Below are 18,349 nucleotides of genomic sequence, written 5' to 3'. Positions count from 1 at the left end.
CCAGTCCTGGGCAGAGGGTTCCAGCGTGCTCCTTCCTCTCCTTGCCCTGACGGTGGGGGAACACAAAGCTGGAGGAGAAACAGCCTCCGTCAGCTGAGGACAGAGGGAGAACCCCTCTCATCTCTCAACCTACAGCTCCTCCAAGGCGTCTGGGCCAGCCGGGCACGTGCAACCTCTGTCCCCAGTTTGGGACCGTCGTCTGTCCCACGCTCCAACCCCAAACCACCACCTGCGGTGGGATGACGTGGTCCAAGCAGCCGCAACGCGTGGGGCGGAGGTGATCATCCCCCTGCCCCGGGACCTCACCCCAGACCTGCTCCCTCCATCCCAGAGGATGGGGCTGGAGAGCCCTTCGCTCGCAGGACCGCGTCCTTGGAGCCAAAGCTCTGCAGGACTTGGAAAGTCGGCCCAGAAAAGCTTTTTGCAGCGCCAGCAAGGCTATCCGAAAAATAATACCCTACGGAGGAGCCGCGAGCCTGTTTTCTAACGGGCCAAACGAGAGATGAAACATTCTCGGTGGCAAGAAAGAAATCACAGTATTTACAGATAACCACCCAAAGGAGCGCGGTGGGAGAAGTGCCACCTTCCAACCAGCTGCTGAATCACCGCAAGAGTTTGCCAAAGCAGCTGGCTAATTGCGAAGGCTTCATTTCAGCTGGATTAAGCAGCGGTACCTTCCGCCGGGGACGCCGGTTTTGCTGAAACAGGAATCCTCGGATCACGTTACAGCGAGTTAAGCCCCAGACAGAGCTGCCAAGCGCTTCCCCCTCCCCGCCTCCCCCCACGGCCTTTCCTCGGTAATTCCTTCACAGCTCTAACGCCATTCTGAAAAAAAATATCTGTATTGCAGAGGAAATTTCTGCAAGGGCTTAATACCCTTTGCTGGCAGCATCTCCTGGGCCAGGGCTGGCTCTCCTCCTCCTCAGCATCCCCCCCAGAGCTGGATGGAGGGTGGATGAGACGGGACAGGGGCTCCGTGTGCTACGGGCAGTTCTTTGCCTCTCTTTCAAGGTTGGAAAGGGAAAAAAAGGGGGGAAAAAACCAAAGGAGCAGGCAGCTCCAGCCTGCTGCCAACCCCACCGACGGCCTCGGCATAGGCTTCGCTTTGGCTCTTCCAGCAGAAATCCCACCTGTGACCCAAGCAGACACCTGGCTGGGTCACGGCCCAGAGAACTCGGCGTATAAATCCCGGGCGGACATCACGGCACGCAGCATCTCCCTTCCCTTCGAGCAGGGCTGCTGCCCCCCACCGCAACGACCTGCTGCACGGACGGGGGCTGCGGTTCCTCGGCAGAGAAGGGTGATGGGGGCTGGGGGGGGGGGGGTGAGGCTGAGCCGTCCCACGCATTTGCACGAGTGCCGGGGCTCACACCAGAGCCCGTCCGCCCGCCGCAGCCCGAGATGAGGCAGCTTCGCTTTCCCATTTCACCCAGGGAGCCCTTAGAGAGGCCAGACGCCCCCAAGGAGGAACACCCGCCCACCAGCTACCTCCTTCGTAACACCCCGGCTCTAAAGCCATCGCTCCTGCAGGCTGGATGGTCCATCGAAGCACCCCAGCACCTCCCCAGCCCGCGGCAGCTCCCGGTGCCGCTCCATTCGAGCCCCCAGGTCCCCCCCCAGCAAACTCGGCGCTCCGACGGAGAAATGAAAGGAGCCAGCTACAACCGCTGATGAGGCAGAGAGGGAAGATGTTTCCCCCCAGGCTTATAAGGGAGATTCAACTATTTTGAGTCTGCTCTCTGCTTTCAGCAGCTCTCCGTTAATCCCTCGCACGCTTTCGCGGTGCCGGGGTACCGCAGAGCAGCCTCCGTGCCCAGAGCTGCGCCTTCCCGAACAGATGCTGCTGCGGTGTCGGGGGAAGCACGCGGAGACAAAGCTCTGAGGACACCCAGCACGGGCACGAGGAGAAAGGAGAGACGCAGCCCTGCTCCTTCACCAGGGACTTCCATCCGTGACCTTCAAAGGCTCCCTGAGCTCCTCGAGGTTACTTTTTTACCTATCCAGGGAAACTGAGGCACGGGAAGAGCAGCCCAGCTGGGGGCACACAGGGAGCAAAGATGGGTCTCGGTGAGATGGGGTCCTGCAGAGAGGTGCGAGCGCTGAGTTTCCGTGAGGGCCGTGCCCTGCTGCTCGGTGGCACTCGGCACCGGCCAGATTTTGGCGTCTGAAAGGGAAGAGCGCAGGGATTTCAACGTGGGAGGCACCCCCACCTCTCATCACCCCCACGCCACGATCTGGCCCTTTCCAAGACCGCCAGAGGCTTGTGCAGTGCCGGCGTCGGGGCAGGAGGATTTCTTCCCGTTTAGGCTCCCTGAAGAGCAGCCTCTGGCCGTCTCTTCTCCCCGGTAACCCGGAGGGTGTTAGAAAAGCACCACACGGGATATGGGCACAGCTGCCGTCAGCAGGAGCTGGGTTAGCACCAAGGCCTCGGCAACGGCTTCGGCAGAGGAAGGGGACCGTAACTTCAGGCTGCTCTGCCTCCGCTGTCCCCGGAGCAAAGGCACGGCCGGCAGCCACCGGCGGGACCTCCCGCACCGGGAATCGGGGCTGCGCGGCAGCTCTCAGGCAGCTGCCTTCTCACATCCGATTACAGTCAGGCGCATGAATAAATAGAGAGGAAATTAAGATTGCTCTTGACTGCACACTGACTCTCCACCACCGATGCTCCGCTGTGCCGGGAGAGACGACTCTCCCCCCCTCCCTTTTTCTTTCTTTTATTCTTGTTTTTCTTGCTGTTCAGTAATTGCAGGCAGGGCTATCCTCACTCCCGGTGCAGGCAGCGCTCAGGTGAGGGGCGGCAGGAGAGCTCCGCCGCAGGGAACAACTGGGTTTGCTCTTTTCTTTTTTTACAGCTGGCCATGAAAGCGAGGAGGAGAGCACAGCCCTGCTCCGGCCTCTCCCCTCTCTGCCGGGGGAAAAGCACCTCTGCAAACTCTCCGTACCCTCTGCCTCCTCCCTTTGCCCGGCCAGGCGAGGAGAAATAAATATATAGACCCGTACCGTAACGTTGCACAGGCGAGGCAGAGTGATTAAGAGCGAGTTACATTCTCGTCAGTGCGGAGAGAGGAAAAAAAAAAAAATTGATTTACAAGCAGTATTATGATAATCTCCTTCCTGCAGGAGGGAGGGTGGGCTCCACAATGCACTACCAGAGCCATCAAAGAAAATTTACAGAGAGAGAGAGAGAGAGAGCGCGCAATTAAGCGGCCAGAGCTCGAATGACTCAAGATATGAGAAAGGGACGAATCCCAGTCCCTGCATTCCTACGCTGGGGTTCCTCTGAGCTCTGCTTTTACCCAGGGCTGCAGGGCTGATTTGATTTAAGAAAAACAAACAAACAAAAGCAACCCAATAAGTTCCTCATAGCCAAACACATTTTAGAGGGGCTAACCCAATAACTGCAGGCACATAAGGACAAACCGAATAGAGAGAAACCGCCGGGGCTCCCAGCAAGCCCTCCGGAGCCGGTGCCCTCCCCACGCACCGGAGACGGGGCACGGGCAGGAGAAGGGGGCTGCAAATCAAATCACAGCAACCTTCCCCCATCTTCCCCGGTCCCGAGGAACTGGGAAAGGTTTAAAATGTCTCAGTTCCTTGTCGTTTCCATGTTTATCCTGCAGCCTGGAGGAGAGGGGGACCCCCAGCGCCTCACCCCATGCCACGCTGGGGACATCTTCCTGCTGCTGGGAGGGAGATCTACGGTCCCTGGTACATCATCACCCGGGCGCTGCATACCATAAATCCTCTCTATTTCCCCCCCTCCTCGCTCCCCTGAACGTCCTTCTCCATCCCTGCCCAATCTCCAGCCCCCCACGGGCTAGGTGGACCCTTCAATTCCCACATTTACTTTTCGAACCAAAACCTTGCTATTTTTCCCTCCCCACCCCTCGCCGTTTCTCTCTTCCTCCCACGCTGCCGTTTATTCTCTCCCAAGCACAACTTTCCCCCAGCCTCCAACGCTTTGATGAGCGTGTTTAAAAGAGAGAAGATGACGCTCCATTTGAAGGAAACGCTTTTCAAAGGCCGCCACAAAAATAGCTGATAGGCCTGACGTTTCCCAGTTTCCTTTCGCTCCTTGTAAACAAGGAAAGGAGGCTGCCGTGTCCCAGTTTAGCTGCCAGGGAGTTTCACTTCCCAGCCTCGAGGAAAACCAGGGCAGAAAGAAAATGAATCGAGCAGGGACACGGCCTTGTACGCACAGGGACATGTGGGCAAGACCCACGTGGGATGCGTCTCCGTCTCCTCCTGCGCTCGGATAATTGGTGCCTAGAGGTGTCTAGAGCTGCTCGGCTCACCGGGTATCTCCCGGCTCTCGCCTGCATCCCAGCCGGGCGCCAGGCAGGGCGAGAAGCCAGCATCCTTGCTCATCTTTTCTCTCTACCCTCACAGCTCCCGAGGGGATGGGAAACACCGGTGCTGCTCCTCCTGGGAAGTCCCTCGCTGGTCATGTGCCCGCTCTGTGGCACGCAGCCTTCTCCTCTCCTGGTGGGAGCGGATTATACAGCGATGCCACGGCAATGCCGCAGTTCTGTGTGAGACTCGAGCACCTCACCCGTGCCCGGGCTGTCAGAGGACGCACAGGAAAGGACGGACCCACCTGCGTGCAGCTCAGCCTGCTCTGTACCACCCAGGCTCCCTCCTTTTGCCCTTCCCAGAGTAAAAGTATTTCTTGTGCTGGTCCCTTCCCTCTACAGGATGCAGCTCCAGAGCCACAATAACATCCTCCTTCCCTGACATGGCCACGGTTCTCCATCTCCCCGGCAAGGAAAGCGGGCCCATTTCATGCAGGGGAGTCTGCAGGTCCCAGAAGGGGAGAAGTGAGGAAGGGAGCCCCCAGGAGATGACAAAGAGACCCCACAAGACATGTTGAAGTCCTTGAGGGACACGGTTCAGTCATCCCCAGCAAGATGCCAGCCAGGCACAGCTGGAAAGCGGGCAGAGAAGCCGTCTGCCCCAGCGCAGCCTCCCAAAAACCTTCAGCCTGTCCAGATGATGAAAGAGCCGCATGACATTTGGTGATGGCACAGCAGCTTCGTATCTGCATCACGAGAGACTCAGATGGCAGCGCCCATCACTAACTCACCGGCGTCCTTACGCTGCTGCAGAGGACAGACCACAGCATATCTTGAAGGTGAGAGGAGTGACGACAAGCCTGCAGAAGTCCACTTTGCTCGGCCTCGCTCGCCCCTCTGTGCTTCGCAGCCAGGAGCTGCTCACTGCCTAAACCCAAAAGGAGACGATGCTGCGTCCATAGGAACGCGGTAGAACGTGACTGTTCCTGGCCCAACGACACAAGAAACCCCGACTAGTCTACCGGTGATAAACAAGCAGATGTGAAGTAGCTTATCCAAATTCCAAGTGCCTCAATGACAAGAAAAAATCCTGCGTTACCTGAGTTGAGGGCAACGCTGCACCACAACCAGGATCAGCCAGGAGAGCAGCAGTCAAGCGCCATCAGCACCAGCTCACCCCACCACCGATGTCCACACCAGTCCCTGCGGGCAACAAGAGCACCTGAGCCCCAGAGAAACTCTTGTGTCCGAGAAAAAGCCGAGAGCCTGGCAGGGAAGGGCCAAGCCTGCCTGTCGAAGGACCAGAGCGCGGCTCAAGGACAAAGCCGCTTGTCTGGGAACAGGCATGGAGATTTGCTCCTTGTCTGGATACTTCAAAGAGCTTAAATCACAGTAAATAAGCATGACTGTGCAAGAAGAAAGCAACTGGAATGAAAGACCCGATTGTGTTTTAGAGCAGCAGCCTGTCCTGGGAGCCCTCCTACACTGGAGGATGCGAGGAAGAAGTGGGTTTTTTCATCTTCTACCAGAGCTGAAGTGGCAAACCCTCCCGAAGCCGAGCCAGCTGCAGTCAGCAGCGCCAGCCCACGGCAGAGCGCGCTACGGAGAAGGGAAATCAGTTTCCAGATGAGGTGCTTGTGCTGTGCCCACAGAGCCCATAAAAAAGGATTAGCATGTTAACCACGTAATTAAACATGAAAAACTTAGCAGGCGTCTTCAAAGGCAAGCAACAAAACCCAGAGGTCACACCGCAGCACTTGCTGTGCATCTGGTTTAATTATGGGGGCTCCTCCCAGGCACCGAATCTCTCCCAGCTGCTGGATAAGTCTTTTCACAAATTGCCAGGGCTTCGTTTCACCTCCTCTTGCTGCAGCCACAAGTGGATTTCGCCCTAATTTCACCTGCCACGGAGCTCCTCGAGCCAATCAGGAAAGACAGCAGGTTTCAACCACAGCCAGCCTGCCCCAGAGAGACATCCAATGTCTCCCCCAAGGTGGGCCAGACCCACAGGGTCACCCCTTGTTTTCGTCTATTCCCCAAGGAAATGCTTAATGCCGAGAGCAGCCCCTCTTGGGAACAGCCGCAGCCCCCCAGAGCACAGCTGGCAGCAGCCAGCCGGTTCAAAACCCTGACTCGTGTGATTTGTGGCACTGCCTGCAGCCCTGAAAGGACTGGTCCGTTCAAGAACGGCACAAACCTGCGCTGACGGCTTCTGGGCACCAGCCGGGGAGACGCCTGCATCTAAAGCATCCTTCTGCCTCTGCTACAGAGCTCCAGAGGTGCTGAGAAATTGCTCCACAGCCGGCTGTACGCGTCCACCGTGCAGGCAGGGCTGTGCAAGCCCTCAGAGTAACTTTTAAGAAAAGTGTTTTCCAAAAGGCGCTTGCCACCCACCTTTGTGAGCGCTGCTAACCGCAGCACCTGTGCTGTTTCCTCCCTTAGCACTACCGCTCAAAACTCGCTAAACCCTGTGGGTGTGCAAGAACCACGGTCGAGGAAAGAGCAAAAAAACATTCCCAAACGTGTCCTCCCGAAGGAGGGAGTCAATGCTCTGCACACACACGCAGCCTGCGGACCGAGGGCAAATCCTCGGAGGAAAGCAGGCTCCTGAAAGAAGAGACGTGGCGTTAAGAGAGCGGGAGTCACCAGCGTGCTGCAGGAGGCAGAGGACAGGCAGAGGCATCGCAGGCAGGAAGGAGAGCGGCTCTGACAGCCGGTGTCCCCAGGCGCGACGGTGACCAACAGCGTTACCTCCAGCACAGTCTCCCTGTGCCACCCCAGCTGCAGCCTTGCCCGAGAGCTACCTGCAGACGCCAGCCGTCCTCAACCGTCTGCTTTACGTTCCTGTGACACTTCTCAAACAGGCAGACGCCAACAACACGTCCACGCGCCGCGCCGCTCCAAGACGGAGGTGTGCATTTTTAGCCTGCTGTGACAGTTTTGGCAGCAAAGAGTTGATGGGGTTTGTGTGGTGGTTTGTTGTTTTGGTTTTTTTTAAATCCTGAATTTTTTTCTAAATCCTGAATTTTTTTCTGCAGCAAACAAGGGGGAAGGTCCTGGTTTACTTCATTAAAGAAATCTTCAAAGGCCACCCCGCACCTCCAATAGATTCCCAGCCACCGGCAGCAGAGCAAAACCAGGCATGTTTAATTATTTAAGCACCTACGCCTGCACTCCCCCACTGATGTTGCCAACTCAACTTCTGCCAAGAAAGATGCTTCCCAGCACGGAGGATCAGGTGCAAAAACGAATGCAGGAAGGCTGCGAACGCTACCGAGAGAGCGAGAGCCGGGCAGGGCGGCTGCCTGCGACATGCTGCACGGGTTCACTGCAGGGATGGGCAGGGTGCTGCACCACGGCGAGCCCGGTCTCACCGGCACTGTACCCCGCTGCGGCGCGTAAGGAGCATTTAAGGGGTGGCAGCGACGGGAGCTGGCTCGAGCGGTGCGTATCGCAGGCAAGCTCATGCACGGGTTAGTATTCCAGCCAGCGATCCCATCACCCCACGCAGAGTACCTTGGAATAACCTACTTTGAAGTCTCAAATGCAGATAGGTCTTCTGCCCTGGGCTTGAGGCTAAACCAGCAAAATAAAATGAACAACAGTAACAACAACAACAACAAAAATCCTCTGTGATACGGGTAATGTCGTTTGTGCAATCTGTACAGTTTGCCCAGAGCACCGAAGCCATCAGCGGCTTCCAGGTGGGGCAGAGGGTTGGTATTATTTAAGTATTGCCAAACTGCTATCCCCTTTTCCATTTCCAGCATCTTGCATTTTCCTTTCCGTCACAACTGCAAAGACAAAAGCTCTCCTGACCTCCTGGTGGCATGAACAAAAGCAGTCTGTAATTTTATTCTGATGTGCTCCACTAATAGACTGTTATTTCAAAACCTTTGCTCCTCCGGCTGAGCTGCAGGAGCCGGGCAGCCTCGGTCCCCTCCTGAAGGGGGGGGGACAGGACAAGTCTCCAGCTTCAAAGGAACAAAGACTGACCGCACAGTCCCAATTACAGCGATGAGCCCTGACAGACATCGAAATGATTGCCCAGCCACCTTCTTTAAGTGAGACAAATGGGACCATCAGCTCTCTATGAACTCATCTCAAAAGCTACTGTCAGAAGTGAAAATTTAGCATTTTCCATTTAAACTGAGGACTCTGAGCACGGAGACAAAACCTAACAAAACCTACTGGGAGCAGAAATGTCTTCCAATTCTACAATGACAAAAGGGTCTGTGAAGATTTTTATATTCTCCGCTCTGGAGGGACAGGAACCCGAATCGCTCAGGGCTAGCACGGGGAAACTGGGAAGGGAGACCCGCTAAATTCATTTTCCTGCCCCAGTTCCGTGACGATAAACTCCCAGCCACAGACGTTGGCATGAACCGATATTTTCAAATCCTTCCTGATGTAACTCTCAGCTGGGAGCAGTAAAGAGAGAAGGATTTGTTTTTAAATCCTGAAGTTGTTACCACAACCTGCAACCCATGCCATACAGCTTTCCAAGTCTTTCACAAGGACTGACAGCCCAGGTAAAAGCCTTTGCAGGTCGTTGGAGGTGACCACTACATCCCACCGTACCGATTACGGATGCGTCCCCAGCCTCTCCTTACGCGGAGCCCAGCTGGGAGAACAGCAGAGCTACTAAGCAAAAGGAAAAGGACGGGATGTAAAAATAAAGAACGGGACTTTGTCGCGACCTTTCAGGTACGACTCCCGAGCCAGCAGACCCAGGCGTCCTAACTTTTTGGCTAAGTTATTTGTCTCAAAGGCATTTCTAGAGGCAGGTGGCAGCGGGGTCCACAGCAGAGAGAGCAGACACCTCACACACACCCTGCTAGCGAAAAGATTTTGCTGTTAGTATTTGAAGCTGCACTACAGGTTACTCGAGAACAGATTAAAAGAGAGGATGAGGTTTTTGGCTTTTTCTACTGAGAGCCCGTAAGTCAGGAGTGGTTTTGCCCTTATTATTCACCAGATGAGCTCAATGCTGCTTCCTCGTAATGCCTGTAGGGAATGGCTGCAATAGGCAGGGAGGGCTTTTCCTCTTCCTGGGGTCTCTAGGGTAGCAGACCCCTTCTAACAGCATCCCTGTACAGCTTTTAAGGTTCAACAAGACCTTCCGACCTCAAGACCTTTGCATCCCCTCACACAGCACTGAAGACACAAGGTTTGGTTGTGGCAAATATAAACCAGGAGCCACCAGAAGCTGAAATTCTCTGTACCCTGGTTCGAAGCTAAGCAGCCGGGGAAGAAAGCCTAGATCAAACAATTTTATTATAACAATTTGTGCAAAAGCTAAACCAAACAGAAAGGTTATTTCCTTGTTGTTTTGAAAGGATTTCATCAGGCAAGATACAAACTGGAGCCTTCCGATACCTTTTTAATAGTGTTGTGCTTGCTGTTGCCTCGGCTGGCATTCTCGTTGTGCAATATATCCAGAGCTGTCTCTCTCTCCTTTAGCTTCAGTGCCTCAATTTCTGTCTTCAGCTCATTCAGCTGCTCCTGCAGGTGCTTGCTTTTCTCCATGTACTCTACCCTAGCACACACAAAAAAAGTCCTGGGTTAGTACAGGCTAGCTGCACGCGGTGACATGGTACAGTGGCAGCCGATAACGGAATTATAACAGAAAAAAACCCTTATCTTCATCATTTCTAGTCCGTGGAACTGATGACATTAGTTTGCAGCACACAGTAAACTACTCTGAGCAATGATTTGTTTGTTATTAAAAAGAGGAGCCAGACAGCTGACCCAAGAACAACACTGTAAGTTATGCTACTATAAAAAAACCAAAACCAAACTAGATGATATTTGTAAGTCTCCCCATTTCTGAGTGAAGCTGCACCGCGACATCAGTTAACATTACACAGCTTCAGTCTACAAGACAGAGATTTAAGCAGTGCTGCTCGCTCTCAAACCCAGCTCACAAACTCAAAAGCATGAATTCTTCCACTAAGGAAGGACCCTGATGTACTGACTTCTCATGTTTTAGAGGGATTTAGCTTGTAAACCGTGTGGGAGCAAGCACTGCCCCCAAAACATCAGGTATCTTTTAGACACACAGCATCCCTGGGAGAGAGAAAGGTCTCCCAAAATAAATAAAGAAAAAAACCCAACAAACTCAGCCATTCTCAGGACTCAGCCCTAACTGCCTTCCGCAATGAAGCATCGACTGGAGGGAAAAAAATAAAATTTAAAAAAAAAAAATTAAAAAAAATCACACCACGCCAGCCCTGTACTTGTGATTAAACACCAAGACCCAGGTCGAAGTACCAGCAGACTAACAAGAACCTTTCCAGAGTGCCAGAATTTGTAGCGAGGTTTATCTCAGCACCCGAGGAAGGCGAACAGTCCCGGAGAAGTCAGCAAAAGCTCGTTATTGCTTTCAGCATTTGGCAGAGCCAAGCTTTTCCTGCTTAGGAGAGTGGGATGACCTAGTTAGCAACACGGGTACAGAACCAGGAATTATCCTGTTATTTTCAGCTTCTATCTTTTTCCTTCCGGCTTTAAGGAAAAGTTTTTATCCTCTGCCTCTCACGAAGTGGTCTGTTATTTCATACACGGGAGAGGGTACTCAGCAGAGGCAAAACAAACCACCCTCTGGGGTCCAGGGGCATTTTATTCCAGCCCCAGGAAGTTTTGGCCGGAGCGTTATGGCAGAGCCCTTCTAGCTTTGATCTACTACCCAATCAATGAATAAAGCACATTATTACTACAGAGATTAAAATCTGATCTGCTTTGATTTCTGCTAAATTTGTAATTTTGAAGGCTATACTTACACCCTCAGGAAAACACAAGATCAAAGCTCATAATCACATCCAAACTTGCTTGCGCACACTTTTTATATATAAACATGACACAGATTCCAAGAAAAAGGGGTTAAAGCCCTAACACGGGACCTTAGCGCAGACTCCAGCTATCTTGACGTGGTCTGGAGACGCTGCAAACGCACAAGGACCAGCCTGCAATGGCTCCGTGCCCCAGCAGTCATGCCGCTGTTAACTCTTTCTACCGACACGGACAATTCAAGCCCAAACAAGAGCTGGATTAACCATATGGAGAGGAACTGACTGCTCCAGGGCTCGGCGTGCTTAAATTCGCCTTTAAGCAAGAGGTAGGGATGTATCTGTGACATCAGGTGTCCACCTAGGTCAACCAGCAGCTACATCATGCTCTGGGCAGAACGACTAACGACCTGGTAAATGCCAACCCAAAAGCCTTCTCCCCCTTTCACCTCACACCGGTGCTCATCTGGAACATAAAATTCACATTTCAGCCCCGGCACGATTCCTCCCACTGCAACCGAGGCACAAACCCCCAGCCCTGGACGCATGCCACGTACTTCTCTTTCTCAATTTCCATTGAAAGTCTCTTCATGTCCGTATCCTTGAAGTCAAAGGAAAGGCTCTCGCTGATGAGGTTGAAGCTTGGCAAGTCGGTAGGCAGTGCTGTCGTACTTGAGTTCATGGACTGCTAAAGGGAGAGAGTACAAATTAATCACTTTTGGCCGCACAAGTGTTCCTATAGCAAATGTTCTGTAACAGAGAGGTAAAATCAGAGCACCACCTAAGCAGAGATTACAAGGTGGTACTTCCTAAAGCTGTAATAAGGCCCTGATCAGCTACTCACACAGGTAACAGCACGCTCGTCTTGGAGTTGGGTGTACTCTACCTTGCAGCAGCGCTGAACTGGAAGGATCTCATCATTTGCACGGGGAAGGGGCACCTGTATTCCTGAGGCAACACTACTCACCACCTCATTTCTCTAAACCAGCCTCAAACTTTCTGGAGAGCAGATTACAAAGCTCTTTTTTCAGCTGGTGATCTTTTAACGCAGAAGATGACAAGCATTCCAACGCGCTGCGGATGTAGAGCAGCCAACAAGCCCAGCGTCCCAAGCACCAGATCAGCCTGAACATCCCCTTGCTCCATTCCCAATTTGCTCTTCAATTCAGAGCTACTGCTCCTCTGGGTCCTCGCTCTTTGCGGTAGTAAAGAGGAGACAAAACACTACCTGCCTTCAAAATCTATTGCCAAAACTTCGTAAAATCTAGGTTTTATCGCTGCTGTGGCACTTAAAACAACACCAGACAGAAGCTGCCTCTTGGGAGACATCTGACAGCTATTTAACATTAAATCAAGTTTAAAAAGTGCAAGCTGCAAACAGGGACAAGGTGAGACCCTGTGTGACAAGAGAGTCCTGCACTCTGCTGCTCCCCAAAGTGTGAGCAAAGAGTAACGTAACCCCAAGGGTTAACTTGGGATGCAATTTCTGTAAGGCCCAAGGAGATGAACCCATACATTTTTATCTTTGCAGTAATTTACAGTTCCAAGTGTTTAGGACCGACTGCCAGATCTGGCTGGAAATGCAGAGATACCACAGGGAATCACTCCTATCGCACCTGAGCGAGGATTTGGGACTTTCTTCCTCCTGCAAAACGCTGGGATATCCCCCACCGACACACTGCAGGCCCTCAGGTTTTATCTTCCTCTGAAAAAAACGGCCCTTCTCTCAGTCAAAAATTCTGCCTCACCTCTAATAAATGGGCTCGTTACCAGTAGAGGAAAAGCATCCTGACTCAAATCATCACTCTGCTGCTCTTGCAGTCCGTTAGATGAGGTCACAAGCAGTGGCACACGTCAAGGATGGCACAGTGGCCGCAGATGGCAAGCTGCGCTCGTGGATCTGAGTCAGAACTGCTGCCAGCGTGCTTAGCCCTCATTTTAGATAGGAGAAATCCAGCCCAGCACCCAAAAGGTCACCCACCTCTCTGCTAGATGCTCCTTCTTGCTTTAAGAAGGGATTCTTGTAATGAAAACAATGTGCCCAAACCAGCCCGGACTGGGGGACAGGAGGCAGGAGACGGCACTACAGAGACAGGCTGCTCCGGCACCACGCACCAAAAGCTGCTGGGATGGTTCTAGGGTTCCTGCCCCGACAAACGAGATCTTGAGCTTCGGCTGGCTCGTTCGTTCTTTCCCTCAGTTCTTCTATTTGGGATACTCCAGGGATTGTTTGCAGCTAGCTCTGCTTCAACAAGAACCGCTAGCACCGGGGTGGTGACAGATTTACTCTGCACAATAACCTGCCTCTTCCCTCACCGCCAGCCTGGAATTCACAAACAGCCAGGGCTCATCCCCCACCCGCTCTTCGGCTGGACAAACCTGAGAGGGACGACATTTCATTTACCCTGCAGAAGCAAGCTGCAAAGCAGGAACGCAAACACCCAGTACAAGCACAAACAAGGCGGCACCCGAAACGGCGCTGCTCGGCCTGGCTGGAGCGTTACAGGTAAGTTAGACTCACGCGACAAGGAAACACGATTTCTTACTCCCCCTTTGCGATTGCTGCTAGCGCAGAACACAGCCGCATTAATTCTGCGGCAGGTGCTGAAAGGGACAGCCGAGTACCTAAATTCCAGTCTCGAAGGAAAGGGGACAGGTCTGCCAAAGCACTTAACCGATTTAAATACTTGCATCCCATTGACATTCAAGTCCCTTCCCTGTAAGGCACACCGGTGTTCAAAAAGCCCTTCCCACGTGAGGTTCTACGATCTCTGCTGCGCCGGGGAGCCAGGATCATCAGAACCAGCCTGCTGGCCTTCAAACAACCTTTAGCATTTTTTTTCAGCACAAGCTTGTTGGGTTTTGTTCTTTAAAAAAATCCACCCACCCAAACAGCAGCAGTAACAGTTGAGCAGGAATTTCAGTTACTGCAGTCGTTAAGTCCAGATGCCAATTTGTCAGGGTTACTACAGCCACTTCCTCGCCCTTCCTCAGCACCGCTCTTTCACGAAGCAACAAAAAATTGGTGGAGCAGTCAGAGAGCAGCAGCAGCAGCGATGAAGGATAAGGAAAGAGCGAAGAAAGAGCACGCTGAGGGCTTTCAAAGGCATGGGCTTAGCATGTGGAGCAAAGCATTTCCCTGCCATTTGCGGGTCTTTTGCACAAGGTACAGAGATTTTTAATCCAGGGGACATGGGATGTCACAGGATGATAAAGGGGACACAGACCTTTTCCCTTGTGTGTTTCCTCACCTGGAACAAACCGCATAACCCTGTTACTGCATTAAAGCAATTTCCTGCCGTTAACAGAGGCAAGCACCATGCTGACAGTGGTCATCCCTCTGCGGTACAGAGTGAGCACGGAGGAAGCACAGAGCAAGTCATGTCAGGAGGCTTCCCCCGCAGGGAGAGCTCCTCCTGTTGCTGCTGCTGCCTTTACTTCGCTGCTAAAGAATTTGGGCAAGCCAAAGACAGCCACTTACTACTAAAAGGATCAGACATGACTGCCTTTAGTCTTGCCATGAGTGGTACCTGAAGGGCAATGAAGGAGGCAAAGAGCCGTTGCCAAGTCAGTAAAGAATGAATTGTTCTCCCAGCCCTGATGGCCTGAGACTCAGATTCACGTCGTCTTTCTCATGCATCACCTACCAGTCCCATCACAAAAGCAGCTTGGGCTTCAAGGACTAAAAAGACACTGAAACAAGCTTTAAAGAAGCAAGATGGGAGACTGGAAAGTTCCAAGAAAGAAAAAAAAAAACCCCAACCAAAAACAACTTAACTGTTTCTTGCCTTTTCTGCAACACATCCATCCACTCCCCCCTTCCTCTCCTGCTCTTGTTCCCCCAGAGGGAAGTCCTGTCTAGCTCTCAGCACCAGGGGATGACACAGCACAAGTACTGGGACCACAGAAAAGAACAACCTCAGCGTTACGTCCTCATTAAGGAAAAGAGCAGCTGGAATCCTGCACCGTTGGCAGAGCTGCCATTCACCTGAGGGACACAAGTCTCCCAAAAGCAGCTTTCAAAATCGCTTCATCCCTCAGGCCACCCTGGGCTTATTCCCTCCCTTGGGCCGCGCTTGCCTGCCGGTTGCCTCCGTGCGCTGGCAGGGGAGGCAGGCTCGCCAGAATCCAGCTCTCTGAAGTGGTGCGCAGGAACAGGATCTCAGCACATCTCACTTGTCTGAGCCCAAAGACACACGCGGCAGAGCGACGAGAGAGGCCACAGGAGAAGGGAGAAGCGAGGCAGGCGTAACAGGGGACGGAAGAGCCCAGCAAGGTGTTGTCACCTGGATACGGGCACAATGGTCACACTTGCATCCTCCTGACCTTGGAAAACAACAGCCATCGAGTCTGTGCGACGTGGAGCTCCTCCCAGGGCTACAAGGGGGGCAGGAAGAGCGGCAGCTGCATGAGGAGACCCTGCCACCTAACTGGGGAGGAAAAAAGCATGTTCCCTTCCCTCCTGGCACCAAGAGCCATATCAGGAAGGCCAAGGCTCTTTAGGGAAGGGAGAGGACGCAGCACCATGTGTCTGGACGAGGCAGTTCTGCATGGATTGCCTCCAGGCAGATGCAGCTGGAGGGGTGGAGCTGAGCTCCATGCAACCCAGACAACATTCCCACTAACGAGGCTTTAACTCCGCAGGCAGGAACGCAGTCACGCGGCTGCCCACCAGCACCGGCACGGGGATTTAGGCAGAAGGGCTGGCTCACTAGGGTTCTGCCCGTTTGACTAAGGATGGACACAGCAACACGAGGGAACATGGACGTGTAAGTGCTGCCCAAACATCAACACCGATGTAGCCATGCAGCAGTTTCAACGAGGACGCTCCACCCTGTGCATAACTTAAACCCCGAATTAAAGAACTGGTGGATCCCAGAAAGCTAGTGACTGCAAAGTAAGAGCAGTCAAAAGCTAAGCTTTATAAAGCGCTGGGGTACCTAGCACTCGACTTAGTGTCCCATGGCTCAGAGCACCTGACTGTTTTCCATCAGGGCCATTCTTAAACGCTTCTGAATATTTTTGCAGGGAACTTCAGAGAACTGGAATGAAAAGTTACTACTTGTCAAACTCTCTTCGATCTGCTCCTTAAAAGTTTCCAGAGGGGCAGGCGGGGGGAGAAGGAGCCTGCAGGTACAAATTAAAACTTCAGTACTAGGCGGGTCATAACTCCCACGTACGTCTGTTGAGTCTATTCCTGAAGCTGTTGAGCTCTTCCCCCTTCACCCCTCAGGACAGCGAGGCAGCCGAACCGGCAGCCGTGGCAGGTGTGAGCTGCAGGGAAGGGAGCTCTTGATGGGTTTTGCAGGCCCTGCAGCACAATTAGAGAAGTTGAGAATAGGAACTGCCAGACGGATCGGAGCAATGGTCATTTAGTCTGGTGTTTCAGTCCCCGGCAGCAACTGGGACCAGATGCTTCAGAGGAAGGTGTGAAATCCTCTTAATGGGCAATTATGGAATAATCTCCCTTCAAGGAAGTTGGGGTTTTTTTCCAGCACACAGACGCACAGTGGCCGGTTTATGCCCAAAGAATGAATTTACAGGTTCTGAACAATGTTTATCCCACCTAACAAGAATAAGCACATCCTCCATTTCGTAAGTATTTAACCCTATTTTAAAAGCTATTACTGAGCTGGCACATTCCACACGTGCTAGCAAAGCATGGCTCTGACATGGTGATTAAACTGGCTTAAAATTTGCTGCCTTCAATGTCACCAGCAGCTCCCTTGCTCTTTTACCATGAGAGGGGGTGGAAAGAGAAGAGCGGTCTTCTGCTGGACAGGGTGCCTGGATGAAAAGGGCAAACACTGCTGCGGGTTCCTGAGCTACTGAGCAATGCGATGAGAGCTCACACCCCTCCACCGACGGGATGGAGATAAGAGACTCCTCCAGGGCACATTCACTGGCTGGGAACTACAATACAGATCGCTCTTACCGTGTAGGACGACTTGCTGGTGATCTCCAAAAGCTTCTGCTTTGCTCTCCGCTCAGACTCGCGAGCCTCCTGAAGGTCTTGCTTCAGCTGATCAGCCTCCTTCGCTCTAGAAAGAAAAACAGCAAACGGCAAATATCAGATTGAAGTTGAGAGGAATGAGAAGATGGAGAAGCAGGATTACAGTGTAGGGGCAGAACAGGTTGAAATTTGTCCCACAAGAAGACTAAAGAAACCCTAAGAACTAAACTAAAACTAAAAAATTGTTTGAGTGAGGGAAATGCCAGAACCTCCGACAGGTGGGATGTTTTAATTAGCACGAAAATCCTAGCCATGGAAGGGCAGCTCTGACACGGGCTCTGCATGAGCATCGGTGAGCAAGGCTAAGGACTGGAGAAGTGCGCCGAGATGCCAGAATGGAGAGAATGACTTCAAAACTAAAGCTCAGACTTACAGCAGGAGAGGCAATTTTCTGACAAGTAAGCCTCTACTAACTATTACTTACTACAGTCACAAAGGAAAAAGCACCCAAGACCGCGCAGCTTGCCTACTCACAGGGCTCAACAATTCTAAAACCAGTATTTACCCTTGAGGCTCAAGGACTCCCTGCAAGGAGAAAGCCAAAGGAGGGAAGGAAGCTTTCTCTGCCGGACTGAAATTTGAGCAGAGACTTCACAAGATAGAGACCAAGGCAAGAAGAGATGGACAAGGGCAGTGTCCATCCAAGCAGAAGGGCTGACCCCAAGCAAGGTTTCACACACAAGGAAGGAAACAAGAACGATCTTTTCCTTGCTCACTACCAAACGCCCCATGGGACCCAGGCTCTGCTATCAGGAGGATGGAAACACCAGTTTTAACAAGAAGCAAGGACTCCAGGAGCCAGGGAGACCTCAAGGCTAACCTGAAACAGAGACTGCCCAACTGGTAAGGAGAACTAAACAGCTGAGAGGAAAATTGAGGAATAAAGAAAAAATAGGGAATGTAGATCTATCATCCAGAAGAAAAAAAAAAACAAAACCAAGTGTTATTAATGCTGTCCAATACTTTGGGGAATGCAGCGATGTTTGCAGAAATCACCCAAAAGTAGAGCTGGCTTCTGCTGCTGCCGTCAGGGCACGGAAGGCAGAGTGCCAAGGACCACAGTACCTCCTGGCCCGCTAGCTGACAGCCCCTTCCCTGCTGCTCTCACCACAGCGTCTCTCCCAAAGAAGGCTTCAGAGAAGGGTCTCCAGCTCCAATCCAGGGAAAGATCAGGGCCACCGCTGCTCTACCAGCACCGTTTCCCACTCGGGGACAGCCCAGCTGTGGCAAACAGTGAGATGGAGAGAGAAACCAGCTGA

At 52.6% G+C, this 18,349-nt stretch overlaps 1 protein-coding gene across 7 annotated transcripts in view; it reads right to left on the bottom strand.

Annotated features, from left to right (window-relative positions):
* Positions 1 to 18,349, bottom strand: part of NF2 (NF2, moesin-ezrin-radixin like (MERLIN) tumor suppressor) — a 48,187-nt gene that overhangs the window by 1,880 nt on the left and 27,958 nt on the right. For 2 of the 7 annotated variants that reach the window (XM_075770194.1, XM_075770193.1), the window contains exons 13-16: positions 17,013 to 17,118; positions 11,635 to 11,765; positions 9,672 to 9,831; positions 7,824 to 7,868 (exon numbers count right to left, since the gene is read on the bottom strand). In XM_075770194.1, the coding sequence (XP_075626309.1) occupies positions 7,833 to 7,868; positions 9,672 to 9,831; positions 11,635 to 11,765; positions 17,013 to 17,118 (433 nt within the window). In that variant the 3' untranslated portion in view covers positions 7,824 to 7,832. Of the gene's footprint in view, positions 1 to 7,740; positions 7,869 to 9,655; positions 9,832 to 11,634; positions 11,766 to 17,012; positions 17,119 to 18,349 lie in introns of those variants that run through there. The other 5 variants (XM_075770195.1, XM_075770196.1, XM_075770197.1 and 2 more) reach the window with 5 other exon arrangements.

Source organism: Balearica regulorum, chromosome 17 (assembly GCF_011004875.1).
Source record: "Balearica regulorum gibbericeps isolate bBalReg1 chromosome 17, bBalReg1.pri, whole genome shotgun sequence".
Classification (NCBI taxonomy): Eukaryota; Metazoa; Chordata; class Aves; order Gruiformes; family Gruidae; genus Balearica; species Balearica regulorum.
This window is presented reverse-complemented; position numbering and strand designations above follow the sequence as displayed.